General features: G+C 34.2%; 2 protein-coding genes across 2 annotated transcripts; both read right to left on the bottom strand.

Moving 5' to 3' along the window:
• Positions 1-9,797: 9,797 nt before the first annotated feature.
• On the bottom strand, positions 9,798-11,180 carry LOC115968582 (protein IRX15-LIKE-like). Its single transcript, XM_031088004.1, has one exon. It carries the CDS (start codon positions 10,961-10,963, stop codon positions 9,968-9,970), a length of 996 nt encoding a protein of 331 aa, XP_030943864.1. The 5' UTR covers positions 10,964-11,180; the 3' UTR covers positions 9,798-9,967.
• An 11,394-nt stretch (positions 11,181-22,574) lies between these two features.
• LOC115969480 (scopoletin glucosyltransferase-like) lies at positions 22,575-24,415 on the bottom strand. The gene has a single exon (XM_031089140.1). It carries the CDS (start codon positions 24,297-24,299, stop codon positions 22,830-22,832), a length of 1,470 nt encoding a protein of 489 aa, XP_030945000.1. The 5' UTR covers positions 24,300-24,415; the 3' UTR covers positions 22,575-22,829.
• Positions 24,416-24,928: the final 513 nt, after the last annotated feature.

Raw genomic sequence — 24,928 nt, forward strand, 5'->3', positions numbered from 1 at the left:
CTATCCAAAACTCAGTTTTCTCATCCAAGTAGTTGGTTTCCCCATAGGTTTGAGTCCAAGGACCATACAATACCTTGATTCTGTCCAAAACTCAGTTTTCTCATCCAAGTAGTTGGTTTCCCCATAGGTTTGAGCCCGAGGACCATACAATACCTTGGTTCTGTCCAAAACTCAGTTTTCTCATCCAAGTAGTTGGTTTCCCCATAGGTTGAGTCCGAGGACCATACAATACCTTGGTTCTGTCCAAAACTCAGTTTTCTCATCCAAATAGTTGGTTTCCCCATAGGATTGAGTCCGAGGACCATAAGTAAGTAGTTGGTTTCCCCCGAGGACCATATAATACCTTGGTTCTGTCCAAAACTCAGTTTTCTCATCCAAGTAGTTGGTTTCCCCATAGGTTTGAGTCCGAGGACCATACAATACCTTGGTTCTGTCCAAAACTCAGTTTTCTCATCCAAGTAGTTGGTTTCCCCATAGGTTTGAGTCCGAGGACCATACAATACCTTGGTTCTGTCCAAAATTTGATCTTTGGAGTGGGACCTTGGTTTTAGGGGAATTATCTCCTCGGCCAAGCCCCTAGAACCATCCATGCGATTGACGTTACCAAGCGTAGCCCCTAATCAAGAACCATAGCCCCTAGCGGAACTTTACACTAGAACTCTATAACCAACTGTTAGAAATGACAAGAGAACTCTCTCGACCTACCGCCTATGCCAACACACAAGCCTTTCCCACAGACGGCGCCAATTGTAAGGACACGATTCGTGACGAACCGTAACAGTGTTGGGTTCGCACGTAAAAAGGCCCAAACAATATCATTTGTAGAGCGTGGGTTTGAAAGGCTAGGCCTTGGTCACTAAACGGTGGGTTTTACTTGATATCCATACATGACTAAATCATCATCGCCCTAGGAGTCTTTCTCTTGGAGGCGGGCTAGGAGGCTCTGGTTTTTGGCCATTTTTCCCAGCCTCTTTTTGGCGCACTAACTTTTACATTATATAGTCCTTCTTAGTTGATCCTAGCCCTCCAATTGTTGGTCAGGCAGGTACTTGCTTCTGTACCTGTCCCATCAACTGCCCCCTCTTACTTTTCTATTTAGTCGCGAGGATCGAAGTTACACCGTCCAAGCGTCTTTTCTCATTAATATGATCAGAACGTTGGCCAGTGCATTTAATGCGGAGGGGACGTATCTTCCTTGAACCTATTTTGCACCGTCCCTCCATGTGGGCCCTATTCCACTCACATCCCCTTCAGGGGACTATTTGGGGATGGCCTTCACTAAGACATTGCTCTTCTCATCAAAGCCTTGGAGTGCCGAGGACAGGGTCGTCCTTAGCTGTTCCCCTTAACCCCTTGGCCTTTGACCGCTAGTCCTCGGCACACTACCTCCTCGGCACGGGCCCTGAGCTCGGATAGAGCGTGGGCCGGATCATAAGTTTCCCGGCCCTACAAATCTAATAGTTAAAAAAACATTAAATGCTAATTGCTTTACACCTATAATAACATTTTTATTTCTCTCTCCTTTTTTATTATTTATTTAAAACTACGGGTGTCAAATGGACGGGTTTGGGGTGGGCATAATTGGGTTGGGTATATAAAACTCATTTACCCATCAAAATCCATTTAACTAATTGTTTCTAACCCAAATCCAATCCAACCTAATTATTATGGGTAAACCCCAACCCACCCAATTACCAAAATTACCAAAATGTCACTAAAGTGAAAATGACCAAAGTACTCTAAAAATATTAAACATATTTCTTGTACTTTCCCACACTTTCTCACCTATCAAACAGTTGAAATCTACCAAAAATAAGAAAAATACAGAAAAGCCCTAAAAAATCTTACCTCAAATCAAAGAAATACAGAGAAGCCTAACAAATCTAACACCAATAGAAGCCATACTAAATTTCACAAAATAAAAAAATAAAAAAATAAAAAAAAATGTAGGATTCTTGGAATCGATGGCTTGGGATCTAAGATATGAGATCATCTCCGGTAATGTAGCCACCATGAGTGGACAACCACCATGAAGCCACCTCCAACTTAGACGAGTTAGAGCCACCGCTTACCTACGATCAACCCCTAGAGAATGACCTGGACGCCGATTATTACAAGGCACACTCATTAGCCACGATTTTTCCTCATTTTCCATCATTTTCTCGCCAACCAAACATAGCACCACCAAACTAATCGTGGCTGGAAATGATGTTGACAAGGATGGAAGTGTACTTGCTGATCTTGATAGAATCGTCATTGGAGAGATCCTGAGGCATGTTTGGTTGTAGCTTGGTTCCGTTGAGGATAGTACCATCTGAGGAGTCGAGGTTGCAAAGGATCCATTTGGGCGACCTAGATCCAAATGAATAATTGATAGAGAGGTGGTTGGAAGAGATGTTAGAGTCTTTGAAGTTGCTGAAGCTATTGGGTTTCCAATTAAAACATGATTGGAGGCCAAGAAAATGAGGGAAAATGGAACGTCTGAGGGCTGGGTTTTTTTTTGTTTTTTTTTTTTTATTTTATGAAAAGGGCTAGGTTAAATTTGGGTTTATTCTTTTTGGGTTAAATGGGGCTCAATGGGTTTTTAGTTAAAACCCAATAATCACTGGGTTTAATTGGGTTGATGCCCATTTAATCCAATTAATAATTGGGTGGGTTTGGGTTTAATTAGAATGGGTGGATTTAGGCGGACAAATAGGTTTGCACTTACTTTGTCACCCCTATTTAAAAACTCATTAAATTTAAACAACACCCGGCCATTTTTTTTGGGGTTAATATATACTACTAGTCTACTATAGTTTAGTATTTTAAAAGAAGCCAGAGCATAACTCTATTTACAATTGAAAGTATTACTGGCTAAAAAAAAAGATGAGTATTATACTGACTCACAGTTTTTCTTAAGATAAATACTAGGATATTTATATTTGATTTGAACTTGTATTTATTTAGTGTTTATCACTTTGTAATTTAATTTATATTGAATAGAACTCATCAGTAACAATATATATACGGTAAATACTAAATACATATCACTTTGATAAGGTCTTGAAATCAAAGTTTTTTATTTATTTTTTCACTACACGGTCCAGAGCTCGCTAAGCAAGTTTTTCTTATTCTTTCAATGATACCACAGAAGAGATCATAGAGTAATTATCGGTGTTTGCCAAGTGCCATGGAGATCAACTGAGGTGGGGAGATATATGTTTATGTTGGCAAAAAGGGACAAAATTAATTATAAGAAAATTTGGTGGGAAAAATATAGTAAAGAAAGGAAAGTTTTTGAATTTTGTAGAAGTTAACAAAACATTTAATAAGATGTTGGAGAGAGTTAATGACACTTTCTATCTACCTTTAGATTTAATAGAAATCAACGGTTTAAAAATAGTACGTAACTCTTGTAAAGTTATAACAAGTGTAATTTGAACCCATTTTATATATATATTCCATTTAATCAAAGAAAGAACCTATTGTAGCTGCCTCAATAAGGCCTATCCTTGCACATAAATTGGTGGTACTGGTACCATACATTTATTTTGACTATTTGACATAACTCTAATGTATACCAAATTTCATCAATATGCCGATTAGTAACGAATATTCTTTTTTGTTGTAGTTTTCATTCTTGTTCTTGTTGTTCTTAAGCTATGCATACTTTAATTTTCGATGATTTTGAGTGATCTCAATGACCTGGCCTTTTAAATGAATTAATTATGATGACAGCTTTCTCTATCTCAACTAGATTCTTGTATCCTATTGTTAGTTTGTTACATCAGGCCCTTAAATTTGTTAACTGGCAATGAATTATTATGACCAACTTTAAATATCCCACGCACAGCAAAAAGCGAGACCCAAAAAACAAAAATCAAAAACCAAAAAAAAGAAGAAAGAGCTCGTCAAACATCCAAAGTTTAGAAAATTTTGTTCAAATTTATTAATTGACTTTATCTATTCTCCCAAACTAGTTGGGACTTCACAATTCACATCACAAGACCATTAGTCTCTGATGAGTAGTGTAAAATGGTTGTCTATAAAGTAACCATCATTATTAAGAACGATCGTAAGCAAACATTAATACTCAGATCTGCAAGTCATTATCTACTTAGTGTTTTCTCTTACACATGATCTGTAAGTCGTCCATCGTACTGATGAGAACATACTGATGAGGCAAAAACTAGGAATGGCAACGGGTCGGGTTCGGGCCGGGTTTTTTCATACCCGAACCCGACCCGCAAGTAGCCCAAAGCCCGAACCCGGCCCGTTTACTAACCGGGTTTTTTTCCCGGGGCCCGGACCCGCCTCCGTGGGCCCCGTTAAGCCCTGCTAGATTTGGGCCCAATCCGCAGCCCAACCAAAAAAGAAAATAAAAAAAATTTGAATTGCCATTGCCAATTTCTCTGCGCATTTTTTTTCCTTTTAGTACACAAAATATAAATTATGGAGATGAGTAAATAATAAAATTTATAGAATATAGTTTTAAACTCATTTTTAAAGGAATCCTCTTTGGCCTAATCATATCTATGATTTTCACTTTCAAAATTACAAACCAAACACAACTTTCAGATCTATGATTTTCATTTTTCCCTTTCAGAAATCATAAACTCAAACACAAACACAAACTCACACAGTTGAGGCAAACTGAACCTAGAAAAAAAAAATGGAGAACGAGAGGCCGTGTCACGCTTGTGGCCATGGGCGAGGAAGATGAGATGAGAGGGGCAGAGGACTGTGCGACAGTGTGAGATCGACGACGGCGAGGATGAAATGGAGTTGAGAGAGTAGAGAGCTTGGGACCGGTGACACTAACAGAGAGCTTGGAACGGCGACGAAGGCTTGGGACGGCGGCTAGAGTTGGACCGACGGTGAGAGAGTTGGCTGATCTCGCACTGTCGGAGTGAGGGTGAGGATTGAGGGAGGGAGGGAGGTGTGGGTTCTGAGTCTTCTGACTTTGAGTTGGTGCTGAAGAACAGAAGAAATGAGAGATTAGATTTAGGGTTAGATTATAAGGGTTATATATATAAGAGGGGTATTTTTGTAATATACAGTACCGAGTTTTTATCCTGGTCGGGTCTCGGATTTTTTAATAAAACCCGGACCCGACTCGGACCCACTTCGGGTTTTTTTTAAAAAAAACCCATACCCGACCCATTAGGGTCGGACCGGACCGGGTACCAGCAGATCGGGTAAAAATTGCCATACCTAGCAAAAACGTGCTTTATCAGTGACAATTTGATATAAGTTGTTGAATAAAATTTCAAGAACCTTGTTTTCATATCTATTCTATGTATAAAAAAAAAATTAAAAAAAATTAAAAAAACTAATAAATTAATAGTAAGAAAAAAAAGTTAACATAAATAACACTAGTCCAACAATTCATGTCAACAGGATATGTAGATTATTTTGACATTAATATTTTTTGGAAAATGAATAGTTTTTCACAAAGTTTTTTATAAAAAATTATCTCATTTTCCTATATTTGATAATGACTTTAAAATGAGTTAGAAAATTATATTTTAATTCTTTTTATTAGTTTTGAGTGAGATAGAGTTTTTTTTTTTTTTTTGAGAAAATTTTAGCAAAAAACAGCTTATATCAAGTAAAGCTAAATAAAAGCTAAGCATTCTAGTGTTTTCTATAAAATTTTAGCAAAAAAGTAGCTTATCTCATGTAAATATAAATAAAAGAAGTTAAGAAATTGTTATATAAACAAGAGAAGGCCACAACCTTTAGAATCAAGAAGAGTAATAAGAGTTAAAGTTTTATTCTTCAAATTGACATCTCATATTTTTAAATGTTTACGATACAAATTCCCATTTCTTTCTATTATTGAATTATACAAGGAAAAAAAGAAAATAAAAAAGAAGAAGATAGATGTAACAAGCGAGGGAAGAGAAGGAATTGGCGAGCAAGACACCTGTAATCATTGAGGCATCGTCGTGATCCCCCACACCTGTAATCATTGAGGCATCGTCGTGATCCCCCACGTATTTCCTCAATCTAAATAACTTTATTTTAGCAATGTCATTGACCTCGCTGAGTCAATAGAAATAAAATTTAATATACCTATCCTGAGTCTGTGTTGTCTGCATGTTTCAATTTGTTAAATACCATGTGATTGTGAATCCCCTGACTATTTTGAGGGGGGAAAAATTATTTTTGCAATATAAACATAAAGTGTACATTTTAGGGTTACAGTCAATTTGGTCTTTACATTTTGTAACAATCAATTTGATCCCTGTTATTTTTAATTTGCAATCAATTTGGTCTCTACCGTTAACTCACTAACGAAAAATGCTTACGTAGCAAATGATATGCACAGTTGACACAATTAAAGCTAATGTGGCTTATAAAATAATAAAGAATTTAATTGAAATTAAAAAAATGCCATTTCAGCATAGAAAAAAAATTTTAATTTCTCAAATTTTAGAGAAAAAAATACTTGATTTTTCTTTTCTTTTCTTTTCTCTGTCGTTCTTGTAGTTTCTTGACAAACAAACACAGCAAAACTAAATTTTTTTTTCCCTCTCACCAAAATCACACCCCAAAAAATTCCATCAACCAAAAGTAACCAAAAGTAATATCAACAAACTAAAACCATCACAGAGAAGTTTCAATAATTTTCTAATACAATTTCATTTCTTAGCAACCAAACTGAAAAAGAATATATAATAAATATCATAGAGTCATTTCAACAAACACAAAAGCTTAGTGCAGTAAAACCTAGGCAAAACGTAAATAAGAGCAAAATGAAATGAAACTATAATACAAAGCCCGTAAGAAGTAGTAGATGGATTTTTGTTTTTCCCACTACATTTTCCTCTTTGTTTTTCTCGAGAACCAAACAAAAAACAAAAGGAAATATTACAAATCGGAACTTTACTACCCACTCCAACAACCCACCCTTGGCAATGTCCTCCACCACGCAATTGTAAGTAGAAATCCCAACCCAAATTGACCATTATCTCCCTCCTCCATCTGCCGATAAAACCATCAAGGGTTATACCGGTTTGGCCAAACATGCTCACTGATTCAAGGGTTGAAGAAAGCCATTGCCATGTCGTTGCCATCCACCGGACATGGTTATGCCTTTTGCGAACCATTGCCATGTTGTCACCATCCATTGAGGACTCTCTCCCCCTCTTCAAGTACAACCCAAATTTGGGTTTTATGTTGTTGACATAATAGATTGATTATGCATAAATCCACTTCAAGGACCCCGAAAGAAAAACCCAGCCACTATCCAATCTCCACCAAACCTCTCTCATCCGATTTCCTACCCACGGTTCGAGATGTACTTTATCTTGAATCTTCCATGTGATTTTTTTCTTAAGTTTTTAGTTTTTATATATTTGATTGTCCAGAAAAGATTTTTGGATGTTTTAATTTTTTTAAAAATATATTTTTTTTGTTGATTTGGATTTTTTTAATAATTAAAATGCTGATTTGTCATTTTTTAATATTATTTTTATAAGCCACATCAGCTTTAATTGTGCCAACTATGCACATAATTTGCCACGTAACTATTTTCCGTTAGTGAGTTAAATGTAGGGGACCAAATTGATTGCAAATTGAAAATAACGGAGATTAAATTGACTGCTACTAAAATTTAGAGACCATATTGACTGTGACTCCAAAATGTAAGGACCAAAATGGTGTTTTCGTCAAAAATTATTTTTGCAATAAAAAAATTTAGTCACATTTTTACTTATATTATATGGGTCCGGTTAATGTGTGCCCTTAGGGTATACATTAAACCATATATTTTTTGAAATATTTTCTCGAAAATTGAAAAAATTGTCAATACTTTTTTCAATTCTCAAAAAAAAAATTCAAAAATAGTTAATTATTATGTGTATTTAGGGCATATATTAGCAAAATCCATATTATATTCATGTAAACTAATAGACTGTACATAGTATGTACTAAATCATCCTGAACATGGTGAGTTTCAGTTAATTTAACTCACTCTAACGAGAAAAAAAAAAAAAAAAAAAAAAGGGGGGACACAAACTATCTCAAAATAGAAGTTGACACAGGTACTCACCGACACATCACCGGGTTCTCAAATCTACGATTCTCAACCTCTTTTTCACTCTTGCGTAACGTAAGCTTTAATCACGTGCATCACGTGACCAGGTAGTAAAAGTTAAAAAAGAAAAAAAGAAAAAAGAAAAACAGTTACAACGTCAGAAAAACAGTTATGTGAACAAGTGGTTGTCGAAATAGCTTCAGCAATCCCACAAAATGCTTCGAAGGTTCTTAAAGTACACGCGCCTATTAAAGCCATTCAAAATCTACGTTGTCAATCTTAGAGAATTGGCGCGTGTACATGTTAGCCTTAAATAATGTTGTTGTTGTTGTTGTTTTTATTTTTATTTTTTTGATGTTGTTAAAGATACGAAAATCTTAAAATAGAGTAACTGTTATACCCACCGAGGGTGTCACATTCAAAAGTTTATACTTCCCCCAGCTACCATCACCGACAATTTGTATGACATGTCTTTTTTTTTTTTTCTTTTTTTTTTTTTAAATAAACTTTTGATTGAATATATGAACCTTTTCTTTTAATTAGATATATAGACTTTTGTGAATAAGAAATGATATGTTTATAACATTTTTATAATATTACAAATTTTAAATGATAGGTTGTTACTGATTATTATTGTTAGGAAAAAAAAAGTAATCTTAGTATTAGTTTCAAATTTGAACCAATAACAACTAACCACCTATAATTTGTTGTAAAAATATCGTAGACGAAGCATCTCTCTTTGTGAATTTAAGTTAAATGGATTCGAAAATATTACTTTATTTAAAACATTATACAAGAATTAATGAATTATTTTAGAAAAATTTTGATAACAATCTTATGAAAAATATAATAAATTGTCAAAAAAAAATCAGTTTTTTTTCTTATTAATTAAAAATTTTATATTTAATTATTTTAAATGTCAAAAAATCAGTTTTCCTTTCTTTCTCATAAATTAAAAAAATTTATATTTAATTATTTTAAAGTACCACAGGGCCTGCTGGCCAAGTGATACCTAGTTAAGTCTAGTGACCTTCAACTGAGGAATTCTAGCTCATGCATAAACAATTACCTAGCAAAATAATAATAATAATAATAATAATAATAATAGTACTTTAAAAAACAAGATATTCAGAGATCAAATATTGTTTACTCTAATTATTGAAATATCAAAAAATAATCATTAATAACTTTCATCACTAAAAAAATTCCTTATTTTTACAACTTTATTTAACTCATTTTATTAATTAAAAAAAAAAAGTTGAAATCCAAATCTTTGTATAACTTCTCCTAAATGAACAAATAGATAAAACCAAAAACGGAACAATGCTCTACTAATAAAATTTTATCATAGCCTTTTGGTAAAAATAAAGCATTGTTCTCTCATGTCACGACACTGCTTATGAAAACCAAAAAAAAAGTGAAAATTTTTGTATATTCAAATTTATTATACCCGAGTTTTCACGTTTTCAATTTATGAAAAAGAAACACCGGCCATTGCTTTTTTTTTTTTAAGGTTTCCGCTGAGCTTCGTGTTGTTTTGGCTTTAATGAGCTAAAATCTAACGTAATTACACGTCTTTGTCTTAATTAGGTACAATGTTCTTCTCGTATCGGTTATTTCCTACTCTTTAATTCAAACTTTAAATCTTGTTTTTTGGTCAAACTCACCTGCCAATTGCCAAGTCAAAAACGGTTCCCGTTGAAGATTAAAATTCTATCAAATTCTGTTCATTTCTCACCGTTTCTCACCAACCAAACAGACCCAAAAAGAAAAAAAGACACTAATATTAACAAACTTTTCAGATACCCAAAACTTGATCCTTCATCATTGTTTTGGGAGCACTTGAAACAGTTTACACCTATAAAATATTACACCTTCTATTGCAAAAGAAAACCCCTAAAGTTGAAGTAATAATATGGCCATTAATCACAAAACCCCATCTCAATCATCATCCCCTGATGATAAAGAAACTGAATTTGATGATGGCAATGATGTAGACAAAGAAGAAGTTGAATTCTTACAAAACTCAAACCTGTTCTCTTCCATTCTCTCCAACACAAAATGCGCCAACAATTCCACAGTCTCAACCAAATTCTCTTCGCACAAGAACTCATCACTGCAAATCCTCTCAACCTCTCTTTCAAAATCGTGAACAAAAACATGGGTCTTGGAGTTGGAGTTGGACCCACCGACCTTCTTGCTCCTCGCCAAAACGCTCGCCGTAAATATCGCCGACATTCTCCCCGGTGCATTGGCGAAATACCCACGTGGCCCATCGACTAGAATCACGTCCCACGGCACGTCGTACAAGTGGTTCGGCATGTCGTTGATCCCCAGCTTACATTCCGAGAACAAGAGATTCTGCACCGGTCGGCAGTCGTTTTTGACTGCCGATTTCGTGACAGAGATGAGTTCGCTCATGTCGGAGACTTTGGTTGTGTACGACAAGTCGTAGGCTTCGATTCCAGGGTGCGACTGCTCGAATTTCGAGACCAAGAACTCGTTCTCGTCTAAGTAAACGGTTCTGCCATTAAAGTTGAGAGCTTGCCAGAGTAGAGACTCATGGGTGAGGCCGAAGATTAAGAAGTTACAAGTTGGGGAGCAGTGGGTGAGAGTGGTGGCTATGGAGGTGAGTTCAGAAGAGGACATGTGGATAGTGGTGGCGTTTGATGTGGCGGCGTAGTGGAGGAGAGCGTCGGAGATGGAGGGTGGGATTGGAGCTGTAAAGGCCGAAGCTTGGCTTGTGGGACTGATTGAGGATGGCATGGTTGAGTTAAGGAGAGTGATGGTGAAAGCTAAGGTGAAGACTGTGACTATAAACACCAGCCACAACCGGTGTGTGGAGGAGAAGGAGGAGGAGGAGGATGAGACGGCGCCGCTTTGCTTGTGGATTGATGGGTGGAGGAGTATTACTTTTGTGTTGGTGTTGCTCTTCATTTTTGGAGAGAGAGCGAGAGAGGGAAATTGCTTTTGATATTTGCTTGGAAGTGAGAGAGGGACGAGAGAAATCACGGAGGAGATTTGAGTTTAGAGAGGTTAAGGGCACGAATCCCAAATATGGGTGAAAGTGATGGACCTGGTAAAGATCAGATGTGGGGCCTGAGTTTTTGGAAGATAGGGGTGAGGTGGGGGACGAGTGGGAGCAGGTCATAAAAGGAGGGAGTGAAAGCTTACATGTGTACGACCGAGTGAAGTGAAAGAGACCAGGTATCAATCTATTGATGAGGTCGTCGGTGGTTTTGTTGTGGGTTTTTTGAAAATTTTGAAGGGATATTACGAAATTTGGAGTCCCTCTTGTAAAGGGAAATGAATAACCTTATAAAAACAAAATAATACAAGTCACGGGAAATTGGGCATAAATTGAGGTTGTGGTGGTAGGAACAACGAAGCAAAGGATTTGTGGAAATTAAGGGTCCGTTTGGATTGAGTTTATTGTTGCTGAAACTGAAAACTGAAAACTGAAAACTGAAAACACTGTAGCAAAATAATTTTTAAATATGTGAAAAGTACCGTGGGACCTATTTTTAATATTTTTTAATGCGTGAACAGTGTTGCTACAGTACATGAACAGTACTGATACAGTGCAAAACAGTGCAAAACAGTAACTTTTGTCCACCAAAGTCAACTTATGCGGGCAGAAGAAAAAAAAAAAAAAAAAAAAAAAAAAAAAAAAAAAAAAAAAACGCAGCACCAAACGTAGACGCAGATAAACGGGCAATCCAAACGCCCCCTAACTTTTGGCAAAGATGGAAGCTTGTTGGCCTCACTTTTTTTTTAAAAAATAAAATAAATGGTTAAAGGAGGGTGATTAATGTAGTTTTCCTACTATTAATGTAGTTTTCCTACTTAGGTGCATTCTAACTATTTTTCAATTAAGATCTCACACTACAGCTAATGGTATTGGAGTTGCAACACACTACTAGTTGGGGAACTCGGACCTATGTCTTAAGGCATGTTGGCCTCATTTTTTACTAGCTTAGCTTAGCTCAAAGTGTGTTGACAAACACAGTACCAATTAAGCATATAGCTAAATAAATGGCCGTTGAGCTAAGCATTAGAAAGACCATGCCTTAAGACCATTAGAAAATAGAGAGACCATGCTTTCAAAAAAAAGAAAATAGAAAGACCATGGATTTTGTTTTTAGGACCATGGAAATTAATTTGTTGTACTTTCTAAATAATTTGTTCATGTGAAAGATTGAAAGGAGAGAGCATTGCTACTAGTCTACCTAAGATGAACTTGAGGGGGAAAGAATGCTAAATTTTAGGAGTTCTTTTAGTTTTTAATTTTTTAAATAGGGGGTTTTTTACTTTTATACAGATGAAAAAAGAATAAAAATGCTAAATTTTAGACAATAAAAAGATGAACGTGAATGAAAAAAATCCTAAATTTTAGGAGTTCTCTTTTTGAATTTAAAATAAATTTTTTTTATTTGACATTTATAATCTTATTTCTCAGAGAAGTTATCATTCATTATTGAGAGTATTTTTGAACCACATTTTTTTAGGGTCAAAGAGGGGATTCCTCTTATATATAGTATAGATAATTAAAATTTCCATTTTTTTGATGTTAAAATTTAATTTAAAAAGGAAATAAATATTTTGTATTTTATTAATTCTTTTAGAATTAAAAATATTGGAAAAGAAAAAGAAAAAAAGAAATTTTATTTTTTCATTTAAAAAATGATAAAATTGAGTGTGTGGCTTTAAATTAAATTAATTGTAATATCATCAACCTTTTAGGTGATCATTTATGATATAATTTGGAGTATGACTATAGAATTGACAATAGCATGTATGTTTTGTTTATTTGATTTGCAAGTATACAAATTACTTTAAAAATGAGTTTGAGATTGATCCTCCCTCCAAACTTAATAGTTATTAGTAATTTATATTGTTAATTTTTTTTTTTTTACAGTAACGATAGAAATTTATATTGTTATTTTTTAAGTAGGTATAACTTCTATTATTATAAAACATATTTAATTTATAATTGAGTATTAAAATCCAAAGATATATTAAAAAAATTACAAAAAAAATAAAGCATTCATTCACCTACTTTATCTTGCATCTTTATTATCAATATAGCCAAATTCTTATCAATGCGGATTGTTGCCTTTGGCTAATTTAATTTATAGAAGGTACATATAAAAACACTATCTTAAGTTTGTTGGAGACTTCTTAAAAAGACAAAAATGAAAGTTTGTAGGAGATTCGTATTCTGTATTCAATACCAATATCTGTCTCAAAATACTGCTCAAGTTCAAAAGAAAATATCGACAAATAGAAGTTGGCTATCTAGCTTTTGCCTTTATCTATCAAACAGTGAGAGTTAATAGTTTTTTTCCCCCTCTCTTTGAAGTTTGAACTAACAGTGCATCAAAGGCGAACTAGCTTCTTTGATATTTAGATTCATATCTGTGTTCATCCAACAAAGTTGGGTTGGGTGTGGAAACTTTAACATGAAATAGTGAAAATAAAGAAGCAAAGTTACCCGAATTTATGAGACTGGATAGACATAAAAGTGTCAATTTTTCAATCAATGTTGGATTGGAATGGAAAAGAAAGTACCTAACAAGAGCGCCAAGGTTGTTAGGAAATGACAAGCACCAATTCCGCATTCGACGGCCATTTATTTAGCTATATGCTTAATTGGTACTGTGTTTGTCAACCCACTTTGAACTTTGAAGAAGTTCTGGGAATTTTTTGAACCAAACGAGGAATTTAGCTTCCACGTGGGTACGTACACATGCTTTTCATGATTATGGATAAAATTTGATTCTTTATACATCATATGGCTCTATGATGCTGTTCAGCTTGATAGTTCATCTATAAAATACAATTTCACTTTTATTAATGACATGAAGGTTATTTACAAATCAGGGAATATTACTTGATTTTATAATTAAGGAGAGATTGGAATAGACCCGATAGTACGTAGTTTAGGGAGATTGTGCAAGAAAAGGAAAAGATTAATGTGTTTCTATAGTTTGTATAATTGTTATGTGAAATAGTGATTTTTTATTGGATTTGTTTGTAAATTTGGATGTGAAATACTGTTAGGCATGTGAGTGGTAGATTTTTGTGTGAAATTGGAATTGAAAGTGTTTCACGGACGTGCTTAATCCTGCACTGATTCAGATGTTGACATGGTTTAAATAAAACCCTAATTATAATTTTTCATTAATCTTTTTTTAGGTATATCATAGATAAGATTATTGTGACAAATATAATGAGTAAGTTTTACAAAAGTATGATGAATTTGGTTAAGAGGATATTTACAATTGTGTTGAGATTTTTATTTTTTAATATTCTTGCCCACTTAGTCTAACGTCCACGTATCAATGATTCAATATACATAAAAAGAAAAGGTTAAGAATTTATGATTTCATATTCAAACTCCTGTTATTATTCCATCATTAGGTTTCTACTTTTAACCATGATATCTTTTTGGTATTTGATTACTAAAGCAACCATGATTTCGTTTTGTTGGGTTATTTTCTTGCACCCCTCAATGGGCCATTAACATGTCATCCTTCTGTTCGGAATACCATTGTAGGCCATAAACTAGCTGGTATAGTTCCCCACCCACACCCTCTCAAAAAATAAAAGTTACACATAGTAAAGAAAAGGGTGTTCACCAAACTGCAAAAACTATACTAAAACCACCTGTAAAATGATATAACCACGTTGCACTGCAAGTAATGTAGTATGGTTTGCGGTTTTATAATAAGAAAACCGCACAAACCGCACTGCACCTGCTCTATATAGTAATATATTTATTTATTTTTAATATTAAATATATTATTAATAGTTCAATAACTCTATTTTTTTTTTTTAAAAAAAGGTTTGATAATCCTAGCAAGTGTTGACTAGGAAAGCTAGCCCAAAATAAATAAAAATTAGCTCAATAGTTTAAAACTTAACTCAGAATAAAGGAAAAAATTAGTTTTGAACTGAATTGGAAAAACTCAAAATTTAAAAAATATGCCGACAGCATAGAGTTCGAGACACACAGCTAAAATTGATTTTGACGGGATTTCAGGTGCATTATATACGGTAGTATTAAAAGTTACGCATTATAAGTACGAGGCACACAGCACGATTTCAACTATAGCATATACAGAAGTACATAAGTCATAATGTACAACAATAATTAGTGATTGAATAACTTGTTCAAAAAATTTTCCGTTTGTTCTGCACATTAAAAGGATAAAACTACAGTGCAGCAATTCTACACTCTCTGGCCAAATGGCAATTATTATGAAGCAACCTCCATTCTCCGTAGGAGGAATTATTTAGACTTAAAGAGTGTAGGGTCGAGGACTCCGGGCCCGGCGGCCAAACCTCTAAGATAATGGGGTTCACGGACATTATTGTTCAGAAGATATTATAGTTCAATGGTTCCATGTACATTGTTGTAACTTGTTATATCCCCATCATATTTATGTCTGTAAATTTTCTCTCTCCACTTTCCCTTGTGTAATGTGGCTCTTATTACCTTTTTAAATTTTTATTTTTTTATTTTTTAACATGTAACCTAGATTTATGGTCGTATAATGTCAATTTTTTTAGAAAAAAAAAAAATTGAATGAGTGAGTTTTCAAATGAGGTTAATAATTATGAGAAAAGAATAGCTTAGGGAAAAAAAATGATAAAAGAATCAAAATCTTTCAATTATTTTCAAGGTAAATATCCGGTCCTTACTCCTTAGTGAGGGAGAGATAGTTTAATTTTGTTAGAGATTTCAAGATTCAAGACTCAAATCTCTTATATAATTAGTCAATTTTTATTGTATTATTATCATAGTAAAAGTTCATTTTGCAAAGTATCTTCAACTACAACTTATAGTGCAAGTAATCCTACTTATCCTAACTATAATACAAGTATGTAATCTAAGGTTAATTGAGTGTTATCCTAGTCTTATCAACTATATATTTTTCAATTAGTTAACTATAACATAGAGTTCGATAACATAAATATATAGGGATTTAAAGTTTTAGTTGTATATATAGGCGGTGAAGATAAAATTAAGTTAACCCTTGTAAAATGATACATTTATTTTTAGAGAGTCTTTAATAAAATCATTTGTCGTCCAATAAAATATTTAAGTTTGAATTTTGCTTAAACAAAAAATTAATTAATATCTTAAATAGATCATAAATATTAATCATTTTGAACCAGACAACATAATTTCAAATCTAACATTTACATAATAAATAAATAAACCCTTTGCATTTTTGGGGAAAGAGTGGGCTCGGTATCAATCATGCTAGAAATTGGTTCGACTTTTGTTGTAATTTATTTTGACATCCACTAATCAAATTTTTGGTGGGATTTCTCATTCATGTATGAAGATTCTACGTTGAATTTCTCATTTTGACATCCTCTTCTTCTTTCTTTTTTTTCTTTTTTTGTTTTCTCTTTCTCCTGCACGCTACCACTCTTTCTTCTTCTTCTCTTTATTTATTTATTTATTATTATTTTTTTTCCCCTCTTGCACGTTGTCTTCTTCTTTCTTTCTATCTCTTTTTTTCTTTTTTTTTTTTTTTTTTTTTTTTCTTTTTGTTGTTGTTGTTGTAAATATCCTAGTTGATGGGTTTCTCTTGTTTTTATTTTTTCTGGGTTGGATGACTAGTGATACAGTTGGATAGAATAGAAATTTGGCTTTTCTTTTGTCTAGATTTTATGGGTTTTTAAAAAAAAAAAAAAAAAATTATGGGTTTTTCTTTTCTCTTGTCTCAACTAAAAAAAAATAGCAATTTGGCTTTGATTCAGTTGGGTTTGCATTGTTCAGTGAATTGTTTAAGCTAGCTTGGACTTGCAAAAGAGAGAGATGGAACGAAGATAAGAGATAGAATAAATAGTCAAAGGCCTTGTAGCTGAATTACATTTTACTGTTTATGTCAGAAAATTTACACTATTTCTCAAAAACACATACACATACTAAATATACAATTATGTTTTTTACTTTAAAAAAAAATGTTATTAGAAATATAGTACCGAAGACATGTTTTGCATTACGAGTACTTTAAACATGTGTTTTTACAACACTTTTTAAATTACAATTTTCACATCATCTTAAATAACAATACTTAAAATCTACTATAAAACATGCCCTAAATGTCAAGTTTCAATACTTTTCTAAAAGTATTATCTAGAAATACGATATAGTATAGTTAATGTTAAGATCTCCTGAATCCATAACGTTGTAATTTTTTTAATTATTGAAAGTGCATGGGATCAACTTTTTCATTAACAACGAATCTACATCCTGATTTCAAAAATACAAATTGGAAATGAATGATTGCTAAGTAGACAAGACTACAAAAAGTGCAATCCCATCAAGAAACTTTTATTAAAGTGAAAATTTTGTAACCATAATTCTATCATTTCAGTTTGTTTAACATATACTTTTCCCAAACACTATGCTCTTTGGTCTTGCAAAAGTTATCCATAATGCTGAACTGAGTTGGACAGAATCATGATGGAATCTCTAGATTAACTATATGATTATTGAAATGATATGGACCATTATTGGTCTCCCATGCCTAACCAAAACATGATAGAGCTGTAGGGCCAAGCACCTCTAAAGCCTGAGTATTAGACCAAACTAAGCAGCAAAAGATGCTCGAAAGTTACAGTTACCACACAACTTATCATTAAAAAAAAAAAAAAAAAAAAAGTCACTATCAACCCTATTTTACCATCAAATAAATTATTAGAGTACGAGTATTAAACGTTTTATTAAAAAAAATAAAATTTCTATTTTTGACATATTAAAAAGTTACTCTATTTAAAAAATTGCTTCGGGGCATGTCACTTTTTGCACTAAGTGAATGTTATGATTTTCAATGAAATTGAATTTTGTGCCTTACAAAGAAATTTTATAAATAGATTGATGTGTTTTTTTTTGGGTACAATTTCCACAAAATTCAACAAGATGCCTATCTGACATTCATTAGTCCATACTCCATAGACTCCAAACTACCTTTTAACTCCTTATATTAGTGTGGGCCTTATTGGCCTGGCCTTCTTGGGTTTTGGGCCTCCAGCTAACACATGCATCGGACCGTTTGGTCCATGGACACCAGCCTTAAGTATGGGCCAAGAGACTCACTCAATCGGCCATCTGCCTTAAGGGCATTTCTTTACTTGGGCTTTGGGTTTTTCGAACTATGGGTTCACAAAAGGTCCTGAAACAGAGGTATTTATATTTATACTTCCCTCTATCGAGTATTGACAAAATGACACTTCTCCTCATTTGAAGTTTGAAAAAAACAGCACTCCCCTCCATTCCCTTAATTAAAAAAATATATATATATATATATATATATATATATATAATATTTACTTCACAAAATTTTAACCATGGTTGGTGAAAACATAATTGATAGATTTACAACAACTTCTACACAAGCATAGACAAAAAAGGTATGCTTCTTCTGTACATATTTTTTTCACATTTTATTTTCATGTCCCTTCTTCAGATTTCAATAACGGTGGGTTTCAAGTATTGAGGGGACATACAATTATTGCTTTTCTAAATTTCAATTTTTAGTTTTTAGTTTACAATTTCAAAGCATTATTTGGAAAGTTGTAGTTCAGTCTCTGGAAAAAAAATGTTAATGAAAGATGTTTTTGGCAAAGAATCAAGAATTTTTTTTTTTAAATAAAAAAATGTAGGCATTTTCTAGAAATTGTGATGGAATTTAACCAAATGGCAGGTCAATCCAAAATTTTTTTAATGTCAAGTTAAATGTCTTTAGTAAACAAAAAAATGGTAATTATCCCTTATATTTTGTGACCCACTATTTTGCAAAACACTTTAAGTTTTAGTACTTAGCATTCACACTAAAAGTGTGAAAATTGCTAAAAACCTATTTTTGCAACAAAACCACCAAAAAGCCCTCTCCATCAATGTTGTCAAACCAAAATTGTGGGTTCTAGTTAGCTCAACTGATAAAGTCTCTGATGGTTAAATAAAAGATCTGGGATTCAATCACCGCTACACCAAAAACTGATTGGTATCTTGGTTTGATGATAAATAGTTATTATTAGGAGATGACGCTATAGGTTGAAGCTCTTTATAAAAAAAAATAAAAAAAATAAAAAAACCTAAATTTATTTGGTAACTTGAGACAGTAACTTGCTACTACTAGCTACTACTGTAGCAAGTTGCTACCAATAAAAAACTATTTTCTCTTTCCTTCTCACTTTATTAAATTAGTGTCTCTCTCTCTCTCTCAAGTTTGTGCTCTCATCTTACGCTTATAAAAAAAGGTATGTGTTTGGCTTTGTGGAGCCTAATTGTGTTTGATCCGGATGATGACCTGACCCGAAATAATTGATAGGCCAAAAACGAATTAACCCCTTGTGATAAATTAACCAATTAATTTAGCCAAATGAATTAATTAAGTTAATTAACATGCAAACGTATGGTAGCACAAACAAATTACCAATAAACTAATAATACAACGGAAAATAAATGATACGGTGATTTGTTTATGAATGGGGAAAACCTAACGGCAAAAACTCCACTGGATGATTTTCAGGTCACCACTCCCGAAATTTCACTATTATCACAACAAGCGGTTACAAGTAAAGGAATCCCAGTATCTTATACCAACCTACAGTTGAACCCTTACCCCAATGCCCAATTGGACTTATTCTATAATGACAATATCCCTTTTTTATGCACGGCTCCCAAGTACGTGACTAACCAATACGCGGATTTCAGTACGCGACTTCAATTACCAACTAGAGAAGGTTATTGGCTGCAAAGTTCTTCAGTTCATCCTAACAATGAAAATCAAGAATGATGAACTTCTACGGTGCATATACATAGCAACTTCTTCACAAGAATGATGAACTAGGGCAAAACTTTGTCTCCGATTACAAATTACTTGAACAAACTTTGCTCAACACTTGTGCAACTTGTGTACCCTTTGACGGTCCTTAAAATAATCATTTTATATGTCTAAGGTTAGAAGAAAAGAATGCCCAAACACATAATCACAGATTAGAGTCAAAACAGAATTGAAATTCTGTTTTTCATAAAGCTCAACAGATAGCTGTCTATCGAGATGCTGTCGAGCCACGGGGCTGGAACAGCTTCTTAAGCTCGATGGATAGCTAGTTGTCAAGCTTTAATGATAGACACTTTTCAACTTGAATCTTGGACAGACTTGCTTGTCTTCAATACTTGATTTTGAAACACAGTTTCTTGAAGTATTAAACACATCCTAGATCTATCCAAATACAAGTAAAGTGCGTTTTGTCAAAGGATAAGCCAATTACATAAAATAGTGACATATGTTCTTAATAAGTGAATCACATATGTCCTAACAATAATGTTGCATGGTTTTTAATGAGAGATTTTCTGAAACTTAGTCCATTGTGAATCCTGTGCGTAGGATATAGAAACCATTATTTTGGTGATTAGGGTTTTCTTGATGTAGTTTTTGAGAGAGAAAAAAATTGTATTGCCGCACTTGTATTTTTTCCTGATAATAGTGAAATTCTTGTAACTTTGTAGACGTATGCAAATTGCCGAATCATGTAAATACTGTTTTGTGCGTGTGATTATTTTTCTTTGATGTGTGTTTTCTCTATTTTTTGTTTCTCATAGATTGGGAATTTCGTGTTAATTCCCTACAGTATGTGCTCTCATTCTTTCTCTCAAGTGGTGGCTAGTGGTGGTTAGGGTGGGTGGGTTAAGGTCTGGCCAGGGTTGAGATCGAGGTGGGGTGGGTTGAGATCCAACTGGGGTGGGTTAAGGTCGGGGTGGTTGGGATTGAGGTCGAGTTGGGGTGGTTTTTTTTTTTTTTTTTTTTTTTTTTTTTTTTTTGTTTTTGTTTTTTTTTTGTTTTTTGGCTGTTGGTGGTGATGAGGTTATGGGTTTGGGTTTGTGATTTGTGATTTGGTTGTAACTTAGGTGGGTTGTTTTTCTTTTTCTTTTTCTTTTTCCAGTTGTTGGTGGTTGATGGTGATGAGGATGTGGGTTTGGGTTTTTGATTTTGGTGAGTTGTTTTGTTTTTCTTTTTCTTGGGCGTGGGTGTATTTTTTTTTTTTTTTTTTTACAAGATCGAATTTCTACTCTAGTCTAACCTAAGTATATATGTGTGTGAAACTCTCTCTTGGAGACTTAAACCCCGGCCTTTGTCCCTCACATCCCATAAGCACTTATATTTGTGGAGTGACTATCGTACTAAAGGTATGTGGTGGTGGTGTGAGTTTTCTTGGATTGAGAACAAAGTGGTAGGGTTGCTTCATAGAAAGAGAGAGAGAGAGAGAGAGAGAGAGAGAGAGAGACAAAGATAAGAAGGGAGAGAAAGAAACATACTGAGAGAATAAAAAAAAATTAAATGAATTGGTAAGAAAAAATAGAGCCTTTAATGTTGGGTATATTATAAAGTAATGTGTTAAAATAGATAAAATAGTGTTTTGAATTGTTAAAAGCAAAAAATTTTAACATTCTTGATGTAAATGCTTTTACAATACTTTTCTTCCTAAGAAATGGACAATTCTTAGATAGTCTCGAAATAGTGTTTTGAACTCTCACAAAAGGGATGGGGCCATTACCTTTGTGAGAGCTTGGAGCACTGTTTCGATACTATCTAAGTTTCCTGTTGTGAGAGTTTGGAGCATTGATCCGAGACTTTTTAAATTTTCCCCTCTAGAAAGAGGGATCACCAGGCAAGTGTCGGAGGGGGTCTCCACCTCATCAAAATCATCCGATCTCTTGGCATGTGGAAAATCTGTCATCGAATAGTTCTCCCGGTTGCTCAAGGGATGAACCAAGGGGTCCACTAATGTTTTACATCGAATGTGGTGAATCTATCAATTTCTTTTATGATAAACACGTGATGAATCTAACATTAAGGATGCTTTGTGCTGAACCTTACCTAAATCAAACGTTCTTTTTATATAATCAACACCTGCAGGTAGAGACAAAAAATGCACTTGTGATGCATGCCATTGTGACAGGAGTGCAGTAAGGACAAAGCTGTATGGAGAATTGGTGAAATGTTTAGACATCTTGCCTATTTTTAATTATTTCGTGATCCATAGCTTAACTAGTATTTGTTGGTGTTTTTAACTAAGACATTCATATGAATATTGCATTTATGTATATTATTTATTTCAAAGACCACCGCCCAAAAACACTGCCAAAAGCACAAAACCATAAAACCAAGAGAAAGTATACACACACAGGTTTTGTCAACAAATTTGACACTGTTTGGTATAACAAATTGTTGGTAATAAATCAAACAGTGCATATGAGAACCAAGGAATGCTTGCTACTTAGCAAGTGTGAATAAAGTTGTAAATATTTTATGTTTACTTTAAAACAAATCTCAACTAACCCAATACAAAGGAGAAAATTGAGGACCTGACAGACTTTAGGAGATCACCTCGTATACGTGCTTTTATATAGTTTAAGCGGACGGATTGTGTTATGTGATTTGTTGTAGAATAAACCAGAGTCGAGAAACTCTTTTTGACTTTGTGATCAATGGGGAAATTCATCAAACACAACAAAGGCTACCAAATTCCCACAACTTCAATAACAAATCCTTCTCTAGTGCTTAAAAAATAATTACAAATACATGTTAAAAGTAGTAAAGTACCACGTAGAAACTAGACAAAACTATTACAAATTTACGAACGGAGTGCCAGTAATTCTGACAGGAGAAAAGCAAAAATTATCGACTTAATAATATGTGGTCATCTCAAGCACAAGAGGCCTCATTTATTTGCATCACAACAAAACAAACAAGCATAATAATGATAATTTGACTTAATCTTGCTTTCTTAATCCGCCATATGACCTCAATTCTCCAATCAAAACACCCAAATCAGTGTAAGATGAGCCCCCTTCTTCAACAGCCCTCTTTGCCATTTCCCCTAGTGCCTTGGCTCTGCCTCTTCTTTCCTCAGCTTTCTCACCCACCATTACCTCCTTCACCGCCTTCTCTAAAGCTTCTTTTTTGATATAATCTCCCACCAATTTAATCCATTGCTGAGCACCAACTCCAACCCCAATCTTCAACACATCAGTTATCAACTTCTCATTGTAGAACTGCTCAGCAAAAATAGGCCATGTTACCATTGGCAACCCAGCACTGATTCCTTCAAGAGCTGAGTTCCAACCACAGTGTGTCACAAACCCACCAACTGATTCATGTTCAAGAATCAAAACCTGGGGTGCCCACCCTCTGATTATTAGTCCTTTACCTTCCATTCTTTTCTCATACCCTTCAGGCAACCAATCTTCCTTATCTCCTTCTTGCTCACCATCATTGTTGTCCTTCCTCACAACCCAAATGAATTCCTGCCCAGAATCCTCAAGGCCTAACGCAATCTCGCGTAACTGAGAAGCTGGGAATCTTGAATTTGTACCAAAACATACATAAACAACTGAATTGGGTTTCTTGGAACCAAGCCATTTCAAGCACTCATGCTCATCAATGGAGGACTCTGTTCCTCTATGTGCTTTCTCTTCAGCATTCCTATTGCAAAGCGAAACTGGGCCTATATGCCAGGCTTTCCTTCCAATAACATTCCTGTAATGATCAACATAAGCAGGCTCAAGCTCGTAAAAGCTATTAACAAGCATGCCAAAGCTTCGTTTTTCAGTTTCTTTAGCTCTATCCATCATCCTTGTAAAGTCATTCTCGAAACCCAATCGTGTATGATCCGCAAGTTGCAAACTTGTCAACTTGATCTCGTCTGGTAATCCAGGCAACACAAAGGGTTCAGTGTCGGATTTGACAGTTTTGTGGGGCATGTACTGTTCCACACAGTGCATAGCACACATAGAAAAGAAGCTAGTTCCATGGAAAATCAACCTCGGAATTCCATGCTTTGATGCTATATCTGTTGCCCAAGGAAAGAACATATCAGCAACAAGTCCATGTGGGTGCAGTTCTTGTAAGAGATCATCTAGAGGCTGTTGGAGCAAGGATGTGGCGGCGAAGAATTTGCGGTGAACTTGTAGGTCGGTGACAAGATCGAGATTTTCGAAACCTTCAGGAAGGCCAACCTCTTTGGCAGGAAAGTGAATGATTTTGAGGCTGATTTTGGTGGAAGAGTTTTGGATTTTGTCTAAGGTTTTGGTAAAGAGAGGTGCGTTTTTAGGGGTGGTGATTATGGTGGTTTTGACACCTCTAGCTGAGAAGAGCCTGGCTATGTCTAAGGTTGGTAACATATGGCCATGTGCCATTAGAGGGAAGAATAGGACATGAAGCTGATCAGATTCACCGTTCATGGTTGTTCTTGTTAGATGTTAGAACAAAATTGGAGTAGGTTTCAAGGAGAAACTGGAACCTTCGGTTTGAAAACGAATGATAAAGCCAGAGAGTTGGCAGATAATAAAGAAAGCATATAGTGGAGCTCACATCCCACCCCACTTGTATAGGTAGCTTGGCCCACTTTTACTTGCAGCCCAAAAAAGCATCAGAGCCTTCTTTGAAATGCCCTTTTCTCAATTGTCAAGAATTTAAAGATTGTTGACATATTGTCTCGGGTATCCCTTATTTGCTACATGTGAAAAAAAAGAAAAAAAAATTGTATGTTAATTTTAACATTTTTAAAAAATTAAAACTAAGACAAAACGCTATTAAAAAAAAATCATTACTTCTTGCCAAACATACTCTAAAACTCACCATTTTTTGGATTCACTAGAAACTAAATCTCAATAAGAAACTGGTTTAGAAATTTCAAACGATTAATATAAGCTTAATGGGGTGAAAAACAATGTACATGACCATTATTTTACGTTAGTTGAGATCTAATGACTAATGAGAAATGTTAACTAGTTTTAAATGTGATTTGTTATAATACACACACACACACATATATATATATATATATATATATATATATATTAATAGGCAA

This window comes from Quercus lobata, chromosome 11 (assembly GCF_001633185.2).
Source record: "Quercus lobata isolate SW786 chromosome 11, ValleyOak3.0 Primary Assembly, whole genome shotgun sequence".
NCBI lineage: Eukaryota > Viridiplantae > Streptophyta > Magnoliopsida > Fagales > Fagaceae > Quercus > Quercus lobata.